Here is a 21,342-nt window from a genome sequence, read left to right as displayed (position 1 = left end):
GAGAACAGACATAATCTTAACAAATTCAAAAACAATCAGTTTAGTCTCCATGATTATCAAAGGCTTGATATATATATATATATATATATATATATATATATATATATATATATATATAGTAGAGGTGTGCCAATCGATCGGCCACCGATCATAATCGGCCGATTTCTGTGAAAAAGTGTATGATCAGTGATCGCCGATCACGGTCTCTTGTTGCCGATCACACAAACCGATCACCTGCTTCTCATTTCGCAGCCTGCCTGTGCAGTTGGTCTCCGCTTTCTTTCACACAGCGCAAACGCGCAGCAACAAATCCTAAGCGATGTTGAACTAAAACGCACTGAGTGAATGGGGAAGTTTGCATGTTACGGCAGAAAATTGAAGCACGTGGGGTGAAGCACGTCAAAATTCATCAACACAATGAAGCTAATACGGCATAAAACAATGCCATACTTGACGGAGTTTGGCTATATCGAGGCTCACTGCAGTAAAAAAGACATATGGAGGATCAGATAGCAGGTAAAGCAGCGCATAGCTACAAACACTCACCCGGATTAGCATGACGGTCAGAAAGCTAAACAAATAACCCGCAAAATTATTTAAGTCTTCGAGCTGCAATGTAAGACGCTGGTTCTGCTCTCGCTGTTGAACTGCTGCTCCGCGCTACAGGTAGTAATATTTCACAGACGGAGCGCCGCTTCTGCTCCACCTGGTAGTGACTCTCACACCGAACCTCTGCTTAAAGCTGCAGCATCTAACTTAAATACATTTTACATACGTATTAAAACTTTCGCTGTCCTAACATGAGACGGATAATCTCTAAAAAAAAAAATCTATCTCCTCCCTGTTCTGCATAATTTCTCCGCTCTGTCAGAAACAGCCACTCAGAACTAGCAGTAATCAGCTAGCCGCCATGCTATCAGGAAGTTTTCATTCAGTAACTCAGGATTGTTTATTGTAATGGATCCTGAATTTGCCTTTGAATGTTAAGTTTTATATTTAAATTTTTTTGGCAATGTTGAGAGGTTTTATTTTGACTCTTTGCATTATTTAGCCGCTTCAGAGCCTTCATATGTTTTCATTCTGTTAAAGATGGTATTATCAATAGCAGTACAGTTTGCACAATGCCTGTTTTGTTTTTTTCTTGGAAAAAGTTATTAAAAACAAGTTTTTGTCTAAATTAAGGTGAATTTATGGTTCCTTTTTCCATATAATGTAACCGGTAATGCTTATGATTTAAAAAAAAAAATTATTATGTGATCGGAATTGGAATCGGCAGGAAAAAACCTGATCGGCACATATCTAATATATATATATATATATATATATATATATATAATGTGTGTGTGTGTCTGTATTTTGTCTGAGCGTAAACCTAAAATGTAAGATATATTACCAGTTATAGGACTTCGGTATTCAGAACATAATCTGTTGTCTTTGCTCAAACAGGGTGCAAGAAAAAAATAATTGAGTTTGAATTGGTTATGCCTGGGGCTAAGTGCTAAAACAAATCTTTAAATGAAATTTATTACAAGCGGGGTTACCGTGCCCAGGTGTTATTGAATTCATTTCTCATTCTGACCTGATTTACAACAATAACGGTAATAAGTGAGACTGGCAGAAAAGATGACAGTGACATTGCACATCATGGATTCCCTTCAAGCAGATTGAAATGCAGTCAATGTCAATGGCTTAATTGATCCGTGCAGATGGTGTCTTTTGTTTCAATTGTTTTCCTCAGCAGGGCGTATTATCGTTTTCTTAAATAAATCCATCTGTGCCAATGGAGTCATTTTCACAAATGCAAAGAATTTCTCACTCATTTATATATAGCTAAGTTCATTCATGGGGAACCGTAGTACCTTGTTAAAAGGGTTCTATGAAACAAACAGGGAGATGTTCATCCTTCAAGTCATTTGTATTCAGCCAAGGACAATTTAGGCAGACATTGTGGTTTGAGGCAGTTCACTGCTCTTCATTGTAAGTGCAAGGTTGATGAGACCCCCAGCCCCCAACCACCGCCACCCCCACAACATACCTTCATACCGCAGAAATTAATGAGGAAAATGAAGCTAATGAGATAACAAGCACAAGATGGAGAAACGGGCTGATCTGACGCATCCTCCCGGTTATTTGGCAATATCTGGAGGCGTCACCGGCCTCAGACTCTCATTTTCTTCCTGTCATATTCAATCAGCGATTCCTGCCTAAAATAAAAAGCGAGTCTCTGGTGTGACCATGACCAGCAGAACACTTGGTGTGGCTGGTCTGCTCACTTTTCCTCCCTTTTGTTTTTGTTTTGGTTTTGGGGGGTGTTATTAATAAAAGGTTTCATGACTACGAGATAATTTGGTGGCATGAATGTTTTGGTCTAAGGACGCACACAGTAATTATTAATAATGAATGTGAGGTTTCACAAAGTACGTTGCTCAACGGAATAAATGCTGCGCCTGAAATGTTTCTGTGAGCTCCTTCCGTTGTAGATAATTAGCAGCGTAAAGTAATGAGGTCACTGGTAATGGTCATTTCTCTTTACATGCTTTGTCCTGATGAGTGACAAGCCTAACTTCTCCTAATTAAACCAGTATTTCTTCAAATCTGTATACCTGGATCATTTATAAGGAGGCCAGGTAAGGTAGTAGGTGATCTGTGAATTTAAATACCATGCTGTTATATAGTTGGGATTAATGTACTGGGTGATAAAGCCTTTTGCATGGGGCTTTACATAGCAGTTTGCAAATGAACTTGTGACTAAAACTGTACACCGAATTAGGAAGTGATTTAATATACTACACCATTTAAGTGCTGTTTGCCATTTGTTTTGCTGAATTGTTCGACTGCAGCATGGCTCTGTGAAAGCTGCGGAGAATCCTGAATCAATCTGTTCTTTGAGAAAACAAACTACAACTTTAATTAGGTTGTGGAAGTTCAGAAATCACACTATGTTAAATTGGACTAAATTGCACATAAAAACGTCTTGTATTATCAGTGGCAGTGAATGTGACAAGCAAAAGCATATTCCTGGTTTACATTTAAAACATGGCTGTATTAAACATGGGAGACAGCAAAGAAAACTGTGCAACCACCAGTTTGTCTCAATAAATGATCATCATGCTGACTTCACTATAAATATTTGATATAGTTAAGTGCCAATTAACAGTGGTGCTTTAATGTTTTCTGAACCTATGGGATTTTCTGTATTTCTGCAAACGTATAGGCTTATCCACAGCTTTATATAGCGTAAAGGACTAAAAGTATATCTATCCTGTTTAGTGTAGGAATGCAGATTTAAATATGGAAGACAAGATAATATCACCCGATCCTGTGCAACTTCCTTGATCAACTTTTTTTCATTTCTGATTATTGTTTTACATTAGTTTAAAGAAACTTCACACCTTCAACTCTGAAGTTTTTGTTTATTTCCTGTTATGAAATGCTCTGCTTAGTTGGTGGGCAAGATGCTTATTGGAACTAAATCAAGGGGGTCTAGGTGTTTATTAGTTTCCGAAGACCCCACCGGACTGCACACAGAGTAAAAAACGTGTGTGGTCTTAGTGATATCATCTCTTAAAACTGCGGGAGACTTAAATAAAATAAATTGATGTCATTATCATCTTCTCATTATCAGTTTTTTTTTTAAAATAGCATAAAACCATGACACTACTACTATTGTGTTTTACCATTAGAATAACGTTAGTACGCTGGAAAAAGGTATTTTTCCTTTTACTATCTGTGTATTGAAACCAAAGCTTGTATTTTAGGGTCATCTGTACACTGAATGTTTTTCAATACCCATAAGCCTTTTGTTCACTGTTCTCTTTAGCTGAGCACCAATGTCACTTCTTAGAATTGCAGAAAAATAGAGCGACGTTGCTCTGTTTTCCTCTATTCTTTAAACCCCTATTAAATTTAATGAAATTTTATTCTCGATCACAAAGATTGTGGCTTTTGTGAGCAGCTGTACTTGTGGTCTGTTTGCGGACGTAGCTCTTCCATCCACAACAAATGTGTTGTTTTCTTCTCATTTTCAGATTGATCCTAAGGTTGCCTTTCCCCGTCGCGCCCAGCCTAAGGTAAGAATGAATTTCTCACTTAGCAGCGCTTCCAGAAAGTGATCATGCGTCATGTTGCTTGCTAAGTTCTATTGTGCTCACACAACCTTTACAAGGAGAAACAAAGATTGAGTTTGGATTTGTTGTTCTCAGCTTGGCCATATTGTTATACTGAAGCGATTAACCCTACAGATTATTAAGGAGGAGGTTTCAGCTGCGATGAAAGAATATATTATTTTTCTCTATTCTGTATAGTGTTTTAAATCTGGCAGGTTTTCTGTGATATTACTCTTCCCTGATGCGGTTTTCAGTCCCGTTGCTGCAGTGGTATGAAGTCGAGCTCTACTGCCTCTTTAAGGCAGCAGTGCATTGCTGTTTGAAAGAAGTTTAAATTCTTTTAACTGGGATGAAAAGAATCAAGATGCTCCTGTCTTTTGTTAGCTGTTAAAATGTCTTTGGTGGCACACATTTAAAATTAAAGGGCAAGTTTTATTTTTAACTGATTAGGCTGATAGTTCCTTGAATACATGTTTCTGAACTGAATGGTGACTCCCCAGCTGACAGTGATGAATTACACTTACTGGCTGAATTACAAGTCGGAGTTCTTTTGTCACATCCGGAGTTGAATGAGACTGAATGACATGAGTGATTTAGAAATATCTTTATTGTGTGGCATGCATGCAGAAATTGTCACAATTAGCACTGAAACAATGGGTGATTGAAGAAATAAGCCATATTCCAATCATGCAGGAACTGTCACACAGGCTCTTCATGATGCGTATTATCTTTTCTTTTCTTGATTACTGGTCTTGAGCGCTTCCATCGACAATTAAATATTCAGCATGTGCAGATGGCGCGGTGGAGTAGTCAGGGGCTTTGTTGACATGCCCCTTCACACCATACACCAGCCATTAATGTGCAAGCTATAGCGCAGTGCACTGTAGCGCCATTCAGCATCGCTTTCAGGGGCTTTTTTCCCCCACCTAAACCAGGTGGAAATCGATAATAGATTTTCTCCTTTTCCCTGGATCACAAAGAGGGGCATTGTTAAAGACTTGTTCACGTTTCAAATAAGGAATTGGCAGTGGAAGCTTTTAGAGCCAGAGCACACTGTGACTTAAGGATATCGGCGTGCGGCTGAGAAACAACCGGTGTTTTTCCACTTTTTCTTACACGGCAAGCCTATCGACTTAACTTCATCTCATCCGAGCTTTGCTAATAAAAGTTGAAGGTGCAATACAACAACTCGGATGTTTGATGATGCATCCAATTATTAGGTGAACAAGTGAGTCAGCTTGCTGTGTGGGTTTCTGCTTATATTTTTCTTCCCAACCATTATGCAAACTTTTGCAACAACTTAAAAGGAAAGTACACTATTATTTTCTAAAGCATACTTTCCATAACTGGCACTATAATGACACTGTGAAAATATCACTTCAATGAATTGTTAAATAGCCATAAAGCAGTCTTGTGGGAATAGCAAAATGGTTTTACTGAAAGTAGATTAAAAAGGTTCTTAAAACAATTGGACCAAACCCAATAGATTTAACGTTGCAGTGGTTTGTATTTTAGGTTCAGCTGGTTTAAGACTTTTGAAAGAATACCCATTCAGATGTTCCTATTTTTAAATCCCTCTCTGTCTAGAATGAGCTTTCTTTTGTCCCTTCTTTTGCCTCTGCTGTCTGCCTGCTTGGCTGCTTGAATAGGTTGCCTTTTTTGTTTTAAAGAAGCTCAGCTTGGCAGGTATCTCAGTAGCTTTGGCTTCAGAGAGCAAATCGGCGTTTTCACGAGTTAGCGATGGCTTCGGCGCCAACCTCGCCGGTGACCTCCCACCGCTCGGTGCTGCAATATGGTAAAACTATACATTATGTACATCACGTAGCGTAATGCTGAAAAACAGGCAGGAGGTGAAGGTGAACAAGGAGGACATTTCACTGTAAACAAGCGCGGGTGTTTGTGCCGGGATGACAGGATCAGAGGGAGAAAAAAAAAGCCAACTTGTATCAGCAGACATTCCTGACACTGCCCCAAAACATGGACTGCTGAGAACAGAAAACAGACTCAAGGGTGTTCGACATCAGTCATTAGGATATATTAAAGCTCACACATCCGTTGAAGTGTAGTTAAGTATTGTCTAACATTTAAGACAAAATCAATTTCTGTAGCTACACAAACCTGTAAAAAGTCAACCAAACGATTGCTGTGGGAATACGTTACAGAGTAGATTATTTATGGTGCTTTGAAAAAGTATTCAACCCAACCAATTGAATGCTTTGAACACATTAGCTTCAAGCTTAAGTATTTGTTATTAGAATTTAATGTGATTGAAGAGCACAATGAATATCAACTGGCTTTAGTTTAGATCAAGACTTTGACTAGGTCATAGCATATGAATATGTTTTGACCTAAACCATTCCACCTCAGTTTTGGTTGTTTGCCCTGACAGCAGATTGACTTCCACCTTCATCTTCCCGTCAACTCTGACTGACATCAGTGTCGATGCTGAAGAGAAATATTTCCATGGCATGATGCTACCACCATTTATGTAGCAGGGATGGTGTGTTCATGTTCAGATTGTGTTTTTTAGGATTTTTTTTTATAACTTTGCCCTGCTTTAAGTTTTTCCCCAACTTTATCTGTCTGGTCTGCTGTGTTCCTGCTGCCTGTTCACTAATCTTCTCCAACAAAGCCCCGAGGTCTTCACAGAACAGAGTATTTATACTGAGATAAAAGTTCATATAGATGGACTCCGGTAATTGTACTGGATTTTATTTAAGGGCATCGGAACACAAGTGATTAAATGCCACACTTCAAAATTATTTTCGTACTCATATTTCCCATGCATCATTTTCCTCCCATTTCACAGCCATGCACCATTTTGTTCAGGGCTATAACGTGAAATCTAGAAAGATCTATGAAAAAGGAGGAGGAGTAAAAATACCTTTGTGAGGTACAGTAAAGATCACACATGGTAGATTTTCCTCCTAACATTTTAATTTGCCTTTAGGGAATCATGTTTGATTTAAGGAATCTTATGGTTTTGTGTCCATTTGCAACACAATATTGGTAAAGGGCACAACGTGGAGATAACCAGCAGTCCCATCAATCAAAGAAAACAGACAAAGGAAATGCAGACCATGCCATACCTTACAAATGAATAATGCTCTACCTAATCTTAGATTTTTTTAGAGGTTGTGCTTACAAGTACAAAAAAAAGTGAAAAGATATCAATATAGGCTGGCCCGCAAATATTCAGGGATTAGTTTGCATCTGAGGATGACTGACAGGTGCGAATGAAAGGATTAAACAATCATGATGTGATGCAAAGTGCTTTATGCACATTCATTTATGCCTCGCGTCCTCCTCGCCTGTCTGGGGATAGCCAAGGCTTTGTTAGATAGGCAGCTGGACGTGGCTTTAGAATGCCAGGATTCCTCTGTAAAGGTTTCAGCATCTTAGCATTTACTTCCACACCAACCAAACAGTTCTTTATCCGCCGGCTTACTGGCTAAAAACCGATCATATTGGATGCTGGTCCCTGCAGTGGTTGTTGTCCAACGTGGATACAAACACAGGAAGGATGAACCGAATTCAGCCGTCATCGTGCATTGCTTTGCTCTCCGAAGCGTTGTTCGAAGTTCTACCCTCAGTTCACACCTGGAAATTGCTTAGCAGATGTGATAAGTGGCTGGCAAGTGTAAAAACAGAGGATTATGGTTTTCATGAAATGCTTGGATTAATAGCTGTGAAGTAATTGTAAGGTGTGATGATCAATCACTTTTTCAGCCGAATTGGACAGATCTTCACTCGCATCATCCAGTGATCAAAGTGGATGCTTGAAACTAATTTAAAACAAAAATAAATAAGTCACTTCCAATATATACATTTTCTTTTGGTTTAGTGAATCAAAACATTATTAGCAGATGTTTTCATCTTATCAGGCGTAATTATTTATGCAGCTTCCTACAAACAAGTGTGGTTTTAAGATTTTTGCTTTTCTCCATTTCCCAAAAATACATGCTTACGCGCACACACCAAAACAACCCACCCTCCCGTTTTAGTTTTGCAACTGTGAACAAAACGTGGTAAAGGAAACGGAGATGAGATAATTCACTGTCTCTGTGCCTCCTTGTTTCATATTTCCCAGTAAGACCTGAACTGAAACACATAAACGAGGACACAGTTTTTGTTTTCCTTCTTTTCTTGTCTTTTTTCAATTTTATTTTAAGAGGAATCAAAGACGGTTTCTGCCGACATCGCTCGAGATTTACCACTCAGCTGCCGGCGTCATTACCGCTGCCGCCGCCGCTGGTTTTGTTTCTCGCAGTGCAGTCACACACAAGCATAACATGTCCCAGCATGATTTTAATTGCCAGTGGGACTGTGGCCACTTCAGTGGGAGATGAGTTCTGATGGCTTGTTATGGAAATGAAAGGAGGGAGCAGCTTTGATTTACTGAGCACCGGGCGTAACCCTTTCGTTGCACCTTTCAAAGGGATTTTGCCGTGCAGGCCGAGTCGGGCGAGTCACCCCTGTGACCTGCTGAGCGGCCCTTGGGTCGCAGAAAGAAGGCTCTGTTGTTTCATGAATCGACGTGTGCTGCAGAAGAGCAGCTGGAGCAACAGTTGAAGGAAGGAAGATGCTTGTTTTGTTTGCATTGACAGTTCTTCCCTAAAATTCTCCTTTCAGCTCCAAGAAAGAAAACTGAGTTAGCACAGTATTGGCAATGACGATTAGGGTTAAGGTGGATGACAAGCCAGAAACACCATTAAGGCACTCTCTAAATTTTACTTTTTACGTGCCTCAACTGTTTTGTCTTCTTTCTCTTCTTGTCTCACTCGTCTCTGGCTGTCACGTTCTGTTCATCCCTTTGCTTTCCCCCTTCTCCTTTTTTTCTCTTCTGTCTATTCTTCTCTCAATGGCAAACTGACCAGTACCATCTCCTCCACCTGTCTGCATTCCACATATTTCTGTCAGGAACTTTGTGTGTTTTATGTTCAAACTTGTTGGGAAATAAAAATGCCAGATGTTGTGAAGTTGTATAGAATAAAATATTTTTGTGATGAATCCAAGTTTGATTTCGATCTACTGTTCTTTTCTATTGTGTTTAAAAAAATCACAGTATCAAGCATTTGTACTTCCACCTGTACGGCCTCAAACTGTATTATATTATAATGGGATTTTATATGATGGCAAATAGAAAAGTTTAAGAAGTTTCAGGTTTGTTTTTTATACAAATATAAATCTTAAAAGTGTGACATGCATTTGCTTCAGTCCCTCATAAGTAAAGTCTAGTCAGTTACCTTCAGAAGCCACATAATTTAAGTATTTATTTCAGATGGGAGAACAGAATCCAGCGAGTATAAATAAATTGATAAGTTGATTCTTATTAGGCGGTCAGGCTGGTCACTATTGGAAAATCATAGGTGCCAATATCACAGGTGAAGACTGTAATAACAATGTCAGTTGAGCTAAATTCAATATTCATTTTGCTCTTCTCATATTTAGCTATGTTTCCAACTCTGTGACCTTTCACCTGCTGACCACTGGCATGAATGTCAGAAGTGGAAATCTGCTGGACTTTGACTTTATTCGACAGCTGAATGTTTATAGACCTGCAATGTGTGAACACTTATATTAAGAAAAAATGTGACGTATAAAAATTGTCTTTAAGACAATTTGTGATGGATCACAACTACATGTTTTTATTGACAACAGGGCATCTGACTACATCTTCTGTTTTAATGAAACAGTGGTGCGTTAGCTAATAACTTTACCAGGACATCCTGATCCCCCATTGCCCCTTTCATTAAACAAGCATCACCAATTACATTATTAGCTGAGAAAGCCAGGAAGTTATTCAATTAGCTAATATTTTTGCAGTTTAAGGTATGTTTTTTTTCTTTTGTTTTTTTTTATTCACTAATGATGTTGCATACAGTGATATTGAAATCCTGATAAACTTGTAATATATCATGCAGCCCTAATTTAAAACAGCTGGATTTTTTCATGAGTGGCAGGAACTTTGCAGTTTGCCAGTTGCCATTTGTCAGGTTGTCTGGTCAGATGAGGTCAAACCTATATTTATATTGTTGTTTAAAATGGTCCAGTCAAAGTACACAGATAAATTTAGCTGAGATCTTCACTGATGCTGTCCATTCAACCTGACTCGAATTTGTGGAGTTTTGTAAAAAAAAAAAATTCTACGCGTGTTAATCTTCTAAAATTCAGATAAAGTTTATTGAATCTTGAAGTTGTAATGTGACAAAACGTAGAGGGGCTCACTTTTACGAGGCACCAGATGTTGTCTCCATTCAAACATTTCTTTTTTTATTTTTTGCTTTGTCTGTCATTGTCATTGTCATTCTTCTTCACTGCGTCTCATGTCGTACCCTCTCTCTTCAATTTTCTGCACTTTGTTCTTAGTCTTTAAAGATTACAAGGCCCTGTAAATCCAGCCTTGCGCCTTCCTCGGTTATTTGATCTAGATTTAGCAATATGATATTCCCCTCCTCAAAATGATCCTTATTTTAAATGACACAGCTCACTGCTGGGAAAATGAAACCGCTGTAGCTGCCAGTCCCTTTGAATGTCCCTGCGAGTTTATTAAAAGCACCAGCTTCCCGTTCCAACTCAGATCCGCGCAGCTGCACGAGTCCGAGGGAATATTCAAGGACAAAAGTCTACAGTGTAATGCATCAGAATGCCGCGTCGTTATCTTTGATGAGCATCACAGTTCATGACAATGAGCCCTCCCTAACATTTCAGCTATGATAGAAGGCTCTTTCTATATTACACATTCCTCTCTCTCTTTTTTTTTTTTCTCGAAGTCTTTTTGGTGTGTAGATACCTCACAGTGTTGGAGAATGTTATGTTGTGCAGACTATTATCCAAAGCCAACATTGCATTTCGAGGTTTGTAGCACAGGTCTTATTCCGGTGAGCGACCAAGATGTCCATCTGAAGGAATATTTTCTCTTTTTTTTTTTTTTTTTTCTCTGTGAATGCACTTTTGAAAATGGATTTTACAACTGACACTAAATGCGTCGAGATGGGGAGAGAGACCAAGAGGCAGTCAGAATGTAACCAAAGAAAACTTTGACTAAGATGTCAGAAAAGTGACAAGCAAGTTGATGGGAATTCTTCACTGTCACACTCCTCTCGAACCTGGAGAAGAAGGGGGGGGGGGGAAACAACAACAACAAAAAAAAAACCAGAGCCATGGAGGCAACATAAACAAACCCGCCCTCAGATAGAGAATGACACAAGGAGTTTTTCTCCCCCAGTGGTAATGGCTGCTGTGTCGAAGCTGGAGATGGGTTTAAATCCCTGACCCGTCAGCTCCTTCGCTTTCAGCGGCCTCGGTGGAACTGCTCCAGATGAAAACGGGGCCAGAGCAGAGACATATGAATGACTGTTTGTTTGGTGGTCAGACACAATCACCAACTGAGTGACCCAGTTAACGGGTAGTCAAAGCGATGCTCAGTTTGATTCATGCATGTTTTTTTTCTTTTCATTTTACACTTCCTAAATGTATCTTGTGTTCTCTTTATTTTTTCTCGCAGTGCTTTCAGCCAATATTTATGCTTCAATGGAAAGATAAATGATTTGTAAAAGTGAATGCTAGTGTAATTATTTTTTGCCGCAGATATAATATGAACACACATTTCTTTTGTTTGAATAATTGCCAGAGCGCTTATAAATGGAGGGGATGTGTGTGTGATTCTTCTTTCCTCTTCCTCTCGTCTTTTCTGCTCTGGTCTCCTTGGTTGCGGGTGGAGAGTAATTAGGTTTTCTAGGGGATTGAGGGGGCTCTTACAATGCTTACCAATGGCAGCAGTCAGGCAGGCTAGTGCTGGCAGGGCAGAAAGGACAGAGGGCTGTGCAGGAGCCTGGCACTGCTAAACCTGATGCTGACTGACAGTAATGAGGACAGCCTGCTAGCCAGGATAGAGAGGAGAGAGCACAGGAGAGGAGGGCATGGCCCTTCACTGCGCCTCTCAAGACTTCTTATCAATGGATGTGCACACACAGACACATGTACAAGACAAACACAAACAAACACGAGTTCAGCATTTACATGAATGTAAAGCACAGCGAGCGCGTCACAGGGATTTTGCCGTTTGCCTTCAGTTATTAACCTCTTAAAAGAAATGGAAAAACAACACCCAGCGTGACTCAATCCAGAGAAATAACGGCTGCACTGCAAAGGTTACTCAGTTTAAAAAACATTACTGTTTCAGATGGAACAGCAACTTTTGTCTTCCGGGAGAAAGCTTTTGACTTACACAAAGGAAGCATGTTATAATGTTACCACCTTTGAGGTGGAAATTACACTGTTTACACCAGGGGTTGTACCTGATATTGATCATTTAAGACCGAGCATCCGTCGATACGGAGTCTCAGTCCAATATTTGTACTTTCCCCAAACTACACACTATAAGGAGCTATTAAAATCAGTGCCAGTGTCTCAGGTTTTTGCCTTAGTCCTAAGTTGATGCTATAAAGAACCAGCTGACAACTGGTTTGATGTTCCAAAGCCAGGGAGCTTCCCCTGAGCCGCGTCATTACGTCTCTTTAAAGGTCTCTTCAAACAGATTAGGTGAATTTCTCAGCAGAGTGTTCAGAATTATTTGCTGTGAACCACACTGCAAAAAGATCTCCAATATAATTAGATTGTTTCTCTGTTTAATCGCCGTTTCACTGTTTATTAAAGCCGTTAAATAACACAAAGTAGAAATTATGAACCCTGTAGATTTGGTGCGGCCAATGTAGACAAGAAACTTTAGACTGCAGTTGGTAGTTACACTTAATTATCTTAAATGTGCATTTGATCACATAAATCCTTCATGTAATAAAAGAAAATAGTTTTCTGAAAATTAGGATTCTGATCCTCATCATGGTCAAGTGAGTAATAAAGATATGACAGATGAAGATTACCCCTGAACAATCGAGGATATCGGTAGGTGACCTCTTGCTGACGAATATTATTTATCAAATTTACATTTGCCAATGCAATACACCCAATTACAGACTTCTCATACCGAAAAAAAAGTATCTCACAGAAAACCACAGACGTACAAAATGGTGTGTGGAACCCTTAGAGCTATTTTATCTAGTCAGGTTGGTAGTTCAGTCTTTTTCTTCTGCGATGCTTAAAGCTCCTTATGTGAGGCAAGGAGACAATAGATGTCTTTATTGGTAGCTAAAATTGATATTTGATCGTAATTGGATGGCCATCCTGTTCATCATGCATTACTAGTGCTGAGAAGTGTTTTTCAGGACATAAAAATAATAAAAAATCCTTTGCAACTTTTCCGTAAATCCTACAATACAACATTTGTATTTTAAAAAAATTTTTTTTGCTCTTACAGCATAAATGAGAAAAAGATTGTCTCCATTTGGTTGTTAGTATTTGATTTTTAGTGCTCTCTCATCACAGCAGTGTCACGAACTAAGTGGCTCTGGTCATCACAAACTAGCAGTGACACTGACCTTGGGCCCTCTTCAGCTGTAGCACTCTTCTAAATTAGCCGCTGCAATAATGTGATAGGTGGATTCCCCAGTCTGATCTGTTTTTTTTTTCTTCCAATCTCTTCAAGTCTGCACCAATCCAGGGTGAAAAACAAAGATTGTCAGAGAGGCGGAGGAGCACTTAACTTTGAAAGTCATCACTTCAGGGAGCTGTTTTGGCAGCTCGAGAGGCTGATGAGGAATGCATTTCTAATTTTTCAACATTGACCTTTTTTCCGTCTGTGTTTGATTGGAATGTAGGAAATAAATAAAAAGATATGCCGTGTTCAGTTAGGATGATGAGCTCCGTGGTGCGGTCAAAGACGTCCTCCTGCTGTCAAGTTTTTCTTTTGCATTGTTTCCTTATATTACTCTTTCTTCTACTCTGTTCTCAAATATGCCGTTTGAAACTGACACAACAAAGAGTGAGATGTATCCATCATCACATCAAATGACTTTGGATGCATTCAAATGCGTAGAGTTAGCTACACAGAAAATACTGCTATTTCTCGTGTAGCACCAAATCAGCATTAATTGGATTCATTTTTCCTTCTGGTTTCATTCACCCTCATTAAAGTAAAACAAGAGAGAAAGAAAAATCTTCTTTTTTTTTACTTTGTTGTGTGAAACATTTTTAAAACACTTTTGCGTAAAAATGTTTAGATGTCCTTCATCTTAGCCCGTATGTCCTAGTTTATTATTTCTCTTTATTACAATTCAAATAAGGCTTCTTTAGTTTTTCAAATATCTGCATAATTTGATATTTTGATATTTTATGTAGTACGACTATCCTTTAAATGTTTAGATATTTTTGTAAAACAAGCCAGCTTCCATAAACTGCATGAAATTCAGAGTCTGAATTTCCCTTCCAAAGTCTTGAAGGAGGCAGAGTGATGCGTAACATCATTGTGGTCAAACAACTCAACCCTCAGTGCTTCATTATACTGCGCCTAACCTGGATTACAGGGTAGACATAGATTTTGCTTTTAAATTTAATTTTTGGGGATTTGAAATGGGACATCGTGGCTACATATTAGTTTTCCAAAAGATGCACAATGGCGGAAGAGTCATAGCAGACTAATCCGAGTCTGGAACTGCAGAGTCTGGAAAGCACCAAAAAGACAAAGGTGTCACAACATAACTGTACAGTTTCGCACCCAAAAGAAACTACCTGAAGGAATGTTGATGCATCTGCATCAGTATTTTACCGTCCCGAAAGCAAAAACACAGCAACCACAGCGGGACTATCTGTAGCGGCCATGACGGGACCTTTTCCAGCAACATCACAAACCAAAAGAATGTGCAGAAAATGAAACAAACTGCTACCCACCATATTGCATTTTCTATCCTCTCAGCATTCCTGTCTGGGTCACTTTCTTCCTCATTTTCTTCCTCAGATCTTCTTCAGCAGATTCTGCACTCTGCATCACGGGTTCAAAGTGGTACAGCTGGATGGGTTTTATATTTAGTTCTGTAGCGAAATCCGATTCAGTGTCAGAGACGGACATGCTAGCAGCCAGATAGTTTGTCCGCAGTGATGTCACATAGCAACAGCCGTCTGTCTTGGATAAAAGGATTCTGATTTTCAGCTCTGCTTTGTAGAGCCATGTAGTAGGTAGAAAGATGTGGTTGGCACTATTTTTTCTTTACAACTGTAAATAACTTTGAATTTGAATTTTGATTCAGACACTGTATGAATGCAAAATACGTAAAATACTAATTTTAAAAAAAAGTTTTTTTTCTTGTTCCTTTAACCTTTAAAAAGATGCATTGACCCCTGTAGCTGTAACGTGACAATATGTAGAAAACATCAAGGCATATTTTTCCAGGTCTTCTCTATTCTAATATTAAGCAGTAGCTCCAACTGTCACAGAGCTGATTTAAATTGTGTTGTTTGCAAATTGGCTTGGTCTTTTACTTGTTCAACATTAGCATTTAAACAGCCAATAAATACAGCATCTCTTTAGTTTGTTTCTAAGTGTAAAATTACAGCCTGACTGTAATCATTAATGTGATGGATGTGTCTGTCTGATTGGAAGATTGCCTGACCAACTCACCCAAGTGTTTTCACCATGATTGGAACCAGTTGTCATTTGCAGGGTTAGATATTGGAATCCCACCTGCCAGACTGCTCTTTCTCACTTTGACGACGTGTGACAGTTTGTATCTGTGTTTTTCGTGTGCTGTCCTGAATCTTTTGTTTTTTAGTTTTCTGGGGCACCAGCCCCTCTGATTACGATATTCTTTCAGCTCGACAAACCTGTCAGGTTGATGGTTGTGCCTGTGTTGGCAGCGTGTTTAGTGGCAATGGCACAAAAAGCTTTTTGTCGCCCTTGTCTTATAGAACATCTCTTTCCTGGATCATCCATACTATAAATCTCAGTTGCTTGGCTGTACTTTTGCAATTACTTGCTTCAGAATTTGCACTATTGTCAAACTAACTGTGGCCTATAAAAATGCCAAAGCTGGAATCAAGGAATACAACTGATTTTTTCTTTCCTCATAATTTGAAATATGCTCAAATTTAGCAGTATAATAAGATCTTGTGATGTTTCAACACCATCAAAGTAAAAGCTGTAATGCAAAGTGCTATCCAGTTGTTGTCAGCATGTGACTTTCTCTGGTGAAGTAAGTGTAAACTATTAGAATGAGCCTGGAAAATAAATATGACACTCTGTATCTTTAGTTTGAATTAAAAGGAGAGATGATTCTCGAGTTGCCCTTCTTTTGGTGACAGAGTTGATTTAAAATAAAAAAAAGAAAGAAATCGGCTTCTTGCCCAGCAGGCCAATAACACTTTGTCACAAAAGGCTGTAAGATCTTTCACAATTTTTTAGTTTATTCATTTGACGGTGTTTTGTTTAAAAGAGAAATATAAAATAGAGATGGAGTTACAGACGAGACACACACCTGTTGTCAACACTTTGGGAATACAGTAACCATACAAATACTTTTAAAAATGCATACAACTGCCTATTTTAGTAGTTCAAGTTTCAAATACACCCTAATAAGTACCAATACGCACAGTGGAAATTGCACTACCACAGAAACTGAAATCTGCAGTCTTGTCTATTCTCTTGGTGCTACAGCCAATCATTTTAAAATATTTCATTAAGATCTTACTTAGTTCTTTTGCAAACTGTGATCTGAGTTTTAATGTTGCCTTTTAAGTCCTGGATGAACTCGTTCTGCTGTCGATATCGACTCTCACCAGCTTCAGCCAACGTCACTGCAAGGTCTTCTAGGTTTGACAAACACATTTCGCACCAAAATATTCATATCTCGGGCGCAGAGTACTTTTGTCAGTTTTATTGCAGTCTGGATTTTAGATACTCAAAAAATGATATTAAAAAAACTTTTTTTCATGATGAGCGTCTTAAAAGCATTCATAATTTCTGAAGTTTTTCTTCTTCGCGAAGCAAAATTGACTTTAAGAATCACATTGATTTCTATCAGTGTGCAGCATATTTGTGATTTCCACCTGATGTGAGAGCTGTTGAAAGGCTACTGCTATATTCGTGCTTTGCCAAGGCAGCGCTTAATAGCTCCCAAATGGCCCCAGTGGCAGAAAATCTACATGGTATTGTTAGGTGGTAGAGAAGCCGGCTAGATTCAGTGGGCTGATTTATAACAAAGCAAAAGCAGGAAGAATATGCAGCAGCACATGCTGTCAGGCATGCAGCTGCACATTTATGGTGAAGACCCTCACCTGCCTTATTCTATGCAATCACACGCAATGGGGTCTTGTCACTCACTGCTGCAACAATGAACTATTTATATCATTCTAGGACTTTTTGCTATCTGCGCCGAGCTTAAGTCGTGTGTTTATTTTCATGTGATGATATGACATCTGTAACAGCTTGTCACATTTTGCTGCTAAAAAATAAATGTTGTGCTTGTGTTGGACACAGACTCTGCAATTCTGAATTACTGCATCCAAGTCAGAGTGCTAAAGAGCTTAGCTGTTCCTCTACATAATGCCTCAGTCCTCAGCTGTGACCTTTCTCTTCTGCACATCATTCACGATTATACTGCTGACATGTTGGCTCATGCCAATAATTTTTCATTGGACGCACTGTCAGCCACATCATATTTTATCATCTGGATAAATTTGTGTTGTGTTTTTCATGTGGGCTCACCATAATTTGTATTTGTCTGTTTATGTGTCTGTCCTAGAGATTAGATTTATTTATTTATTTATTTTTTTGCATTCAATTCGGCTCGGAAAAGAATTCACAAGCAAACACAATCTGGCACCAGTGGGGGGGGGGGAAATAAAATACTGGCACGTGGTGGTAAAGTAAACAATATCAAACAATGACGAGAAAAGAAACAACTGTTAAAATAGAGCTGGTGTCTGCGAGTGTGTAAAACTACTCATTAAAGAGTGAGTTGGAACAAAAGCGACACATCTTTGTGCACCGTGTAAGCGCTGCATCACAAAGCAACAATAAAATGCTACAATAAGGCCACGCATTTACATTCAAACTATTCTGACTCTTAATTATAGGTATTACTCAATTTGGACGAACAGCTTTTCAGTTCTGATTTTACCAGTGGCGAATTATGACTCAAAATTAGCACCTTTCATGCTTAACATAGCAGCAGTGGCTTAACACAAAGCTCACAAAACAGAAATGTTCACGTTTGAGTGCTTTGGTGGCGATGGCACTGAGGAATAAGATGTGATGTGCAATAAACTTGGCTTTTTAAAAAACAACGTGGAAAGTCATTGTTCACACCAGGGATGAATCTGAGCTGTTACTGAAGAGGTGAGAATTAGGCATCGACCTGTTGCCAAGTTCAAGGTTTTAGTTTTTTTATCTCCTCTTTACTATGACTTTAAAGTTGTTTAAAGGTCCTTCGAAAGGGAGGCAGTGACTAGCCTAGATGCATGGAGCATGTATTCCCTTCCCTTGTCATTTTGTCTACACTGCTGGTCAGCTGGCTGAAGGGATGCTGCACTTCATTTGGTTAAAGAAGCAGAGATGGTTATTTTATTTTAGATTAAAGCGGTTAGATTCTGTTATGCATTCTTGATATACACTGTGATGTATATACAGTCATTTTTACTCAAAGAATCTCATAGTGGTCCATGCCGGGTTATGGTAGACCCACAACATGTAATTGTAGATCATATTGCCAATATCAGCAGAAGCAGTGAATTATTATTATTTTTTTTGCAAAATACTGTTTACCAGCTCATGTAACATTTCTTGCTATTTTCACAGAAAACTAAACAATAACATAATTATCTTTCACATCTACTCATAAATCACACATTGACAAAAGTCTGAGTCCCTTCGAATAAGTGACCTTGTTATTTAACTCACTTTCATTTACTCTGACAGCACCACCCACTCCAGTCAGCGCAAAGGCTAGCCACTGATTTTTAATTAAAATGTTTTAGGTAGCATTTGAATGTTTTTTTTTTTTTTTTTTCCCCTTGGTTAATTGATGCCGTGACATAACCAAGGCAATTACTGCTCATTTTCCATTCTTGTGAAAGAATTTGAGGTAACAGACTTGATTTATTGTGCCAACAGTTGGATTAAGGTAAAACAAATTCCTCATTAAACTTGGTAAACTTCCCAGTAGCACCTTTTTTTTTTTTTTTTTAGGTTCTGTATTTGTTGCTTTACAGCTCCACTGTCTTTCACTGTTCTGGTGGGTTTTTTAAAAATTTTTTACAGGGCAATGTTTTCTGCCCTTCATTTAGACTGAAACTGCCTGTGTTTCACAGTGGGCAACGTTTTGCTTCTAAATGGAACTGGAGATTCTAATTTGATTGAGTGTGATTGACGCCGGCTCCAACCGCATCAGCTGGTAATTTATTCCTTCTTATCCAGCTTCTTTTGCAGCTGCGCTGCAGGTGTGCCACCACTCCTCCGACGTCCTCGGTCGCAAAACAACCAGAAAATGTGTTTCTCGCACCTAGTCGGCTCTACATGTGGTATACGCAGCAGTGCCATGACTGTGGACCGTAGTCGCTGCTTTTTTACCTTGACTCATTAAAAGAAGATCCCCTGTGACACCCTGCTGGAAAAGGCAAAAAAAAAAACCCAAAACAAACAAAAACAATTCCCCACATATGAAAGATTGTGTATTTCTTCTCCCTGTGCTGCTAGCTGAGGGTGTGAAGTAATCAGAAGTCGGACACAAGCAGGTCAAGTCCGGCTTGTAGCAGTTATGCTGTGACTTGATTTCCTCTCGTGTTATCATACAATAATGAAAAGTGTTGACAGATTCATTTCCTTGCTGCTACTACCTAAGAACATTTTGTGATTTCTAATTGATAGCTACACGCAGCAATTTTACAGCACTCAGAGATTTTATTGCATTTTTAATTAGGCCAACTTTGACCTTCTGTTCTCTTTGCATTTATATTGCTCCAAATTATTTCCCCCTTCTTTCCTCATTAACTTGTGCCAAATGAATACCAGCATTTGCAACACATTAATCCATATATGCACTACATGAATTATTGTGACATTTTGAGGGTTAGCATGTTTGATCACACATAATTAAATAATCTTTGAAAGGGATATCCCTTGCACTTGCCAGCTAAAAAAAAAACAACAAATATAAGCAAGTAGCCCAATGAAGGCAGTTTGTAACAACCACTTAGTTGACTAATTGACTAAGGGAGATACTCCTTACATACGTCATTAGGGAATACAGGTGTGTGATTATTCTCCACTTGGATAAATCCTTCAAATAGAACTAGTTAATCTCCCATGTAATACTGAGCAGATGTGTGTATTGGTAAATGAACGAGCGCAGATGAATCTACATTCGCAAGGTGTTCGGTTTTCGTTTGGACGTCGTCCACCGAATGTTAAAGTTGTTTGCCAACACGCTACCCTGTGCAGTCCTCGCCAGCCAAAGAAAGCTTCAACCTTTGATTCTCCCGCAAATAATTGCAACATTTGTGTGATTTCAAGCTGAAACAATGTTCAAGATGGTGGCAGTGCTTTTTTTTTTATTTAAAGAGTGCTGCTGTGGGCTGCTTTGTGCTTTAAAGAATTTGCATCCTATGAAAATCTTCCATCCTAACAAGGACAATTTCATTGCAATCATTTTAGGAGAAGTGGGTGAAGGAGCTGAGTTGGCGAGTGTCAAGATTCCATTGATTGCAAATAAAAGACGGCAAAAAAAGCAGATAAAGGAGGCAAAGCGGCTCTCTGTAAAGCGTTTTATATTTGATAAAAAAAATAATAATAAAAGAAATTCTCTCCTGCTAGAATTTCACCTGCGGTTTGCATTTGAATATCAGAACATAGTCATAAACCTATGTTGGCCCTTCTGTTTTCAAGCTAAACAAAGTGTCGACCTCAAGATGTTCCTCTCTTGACCTCAACTGTCAGAGGAAAACGGTGTACATCTGCGAATAATTCGAGCAGAAAATAAGTAATACTGCGTGCACTCCCTGAATAATTTTTAAAGCGAGCAGGGAGGTAGTTTTAAAGTTTGTTCACGGGGAATGCAGAGATTTGAAAAGCCGCAAGCCGTGAAGTAATTAATTTGCATAACGTTGACAGGACCTCTGGAAGAAAAAAAGAAAAACACCTACAATACCACACATCTATGAATGCATTAAAAATCACTTGTGGAATAGAGCTCATTAAAATCATTGGTAATAATACTATCAATGTGTTTGCACTCATTGAGACCTTATTTTGCTCCAACGTGGACAGCTATTAGACATGAAGTGGAAATTCATAAAATGAAAAGCTTCTTTTGACCTTAATTCTGCTTTTCTGTTTGGGGAAGCCTGTTTG

General features: G+C 38.8%; 1 protein-coding gene across 6 annotated transcripts in view; it reads left to right on the top strand.

Moving 5' to 3' along the window:
* msi2b (musashi RNA-binding protein 2b) overlaps positions 1–21,342 on the top strand; it is a 305,034-nt gene that overhangs the window by 11,627 nt on the left and 272,065 nt on the right. For all 6 annotated transcript variants that reach the window (XM_081615802.1, XM_081615801.1, XM_081615800.1 and 3 more), the window contains exon 5: positions 4,029–4,070. In XM_081615802.1, the coding sequence (XP_081471928.1) occupies positions 4,029–4,070 (42 nt within the window). The remainder of the gene's footprint in view (positions 1–4,028; positions 4,071–21,342) is intronic.

The sequence above is a fragment of the Poecilia reticulata genome, chromosome 14 (genome assembly GCF_904066995.2).
Source record: "Poecilia reticulata chromosome 14, P_reticulata-male-v2, whole genome shotgun sequence".
Classification (NCBI taxonomy): domain Eukaryota; kingdom Metazoa; phylum Chordata; class Actinopteri; order Cyprinodontiformes; family Poeciliidae; genus Poecilia; species Poecilia reticulata.
The sequence above is the reverse complement of the archived record's forward strand: the minus strand, read 5'-3'. Positions and strand labels throughout refer to the sequence as shown.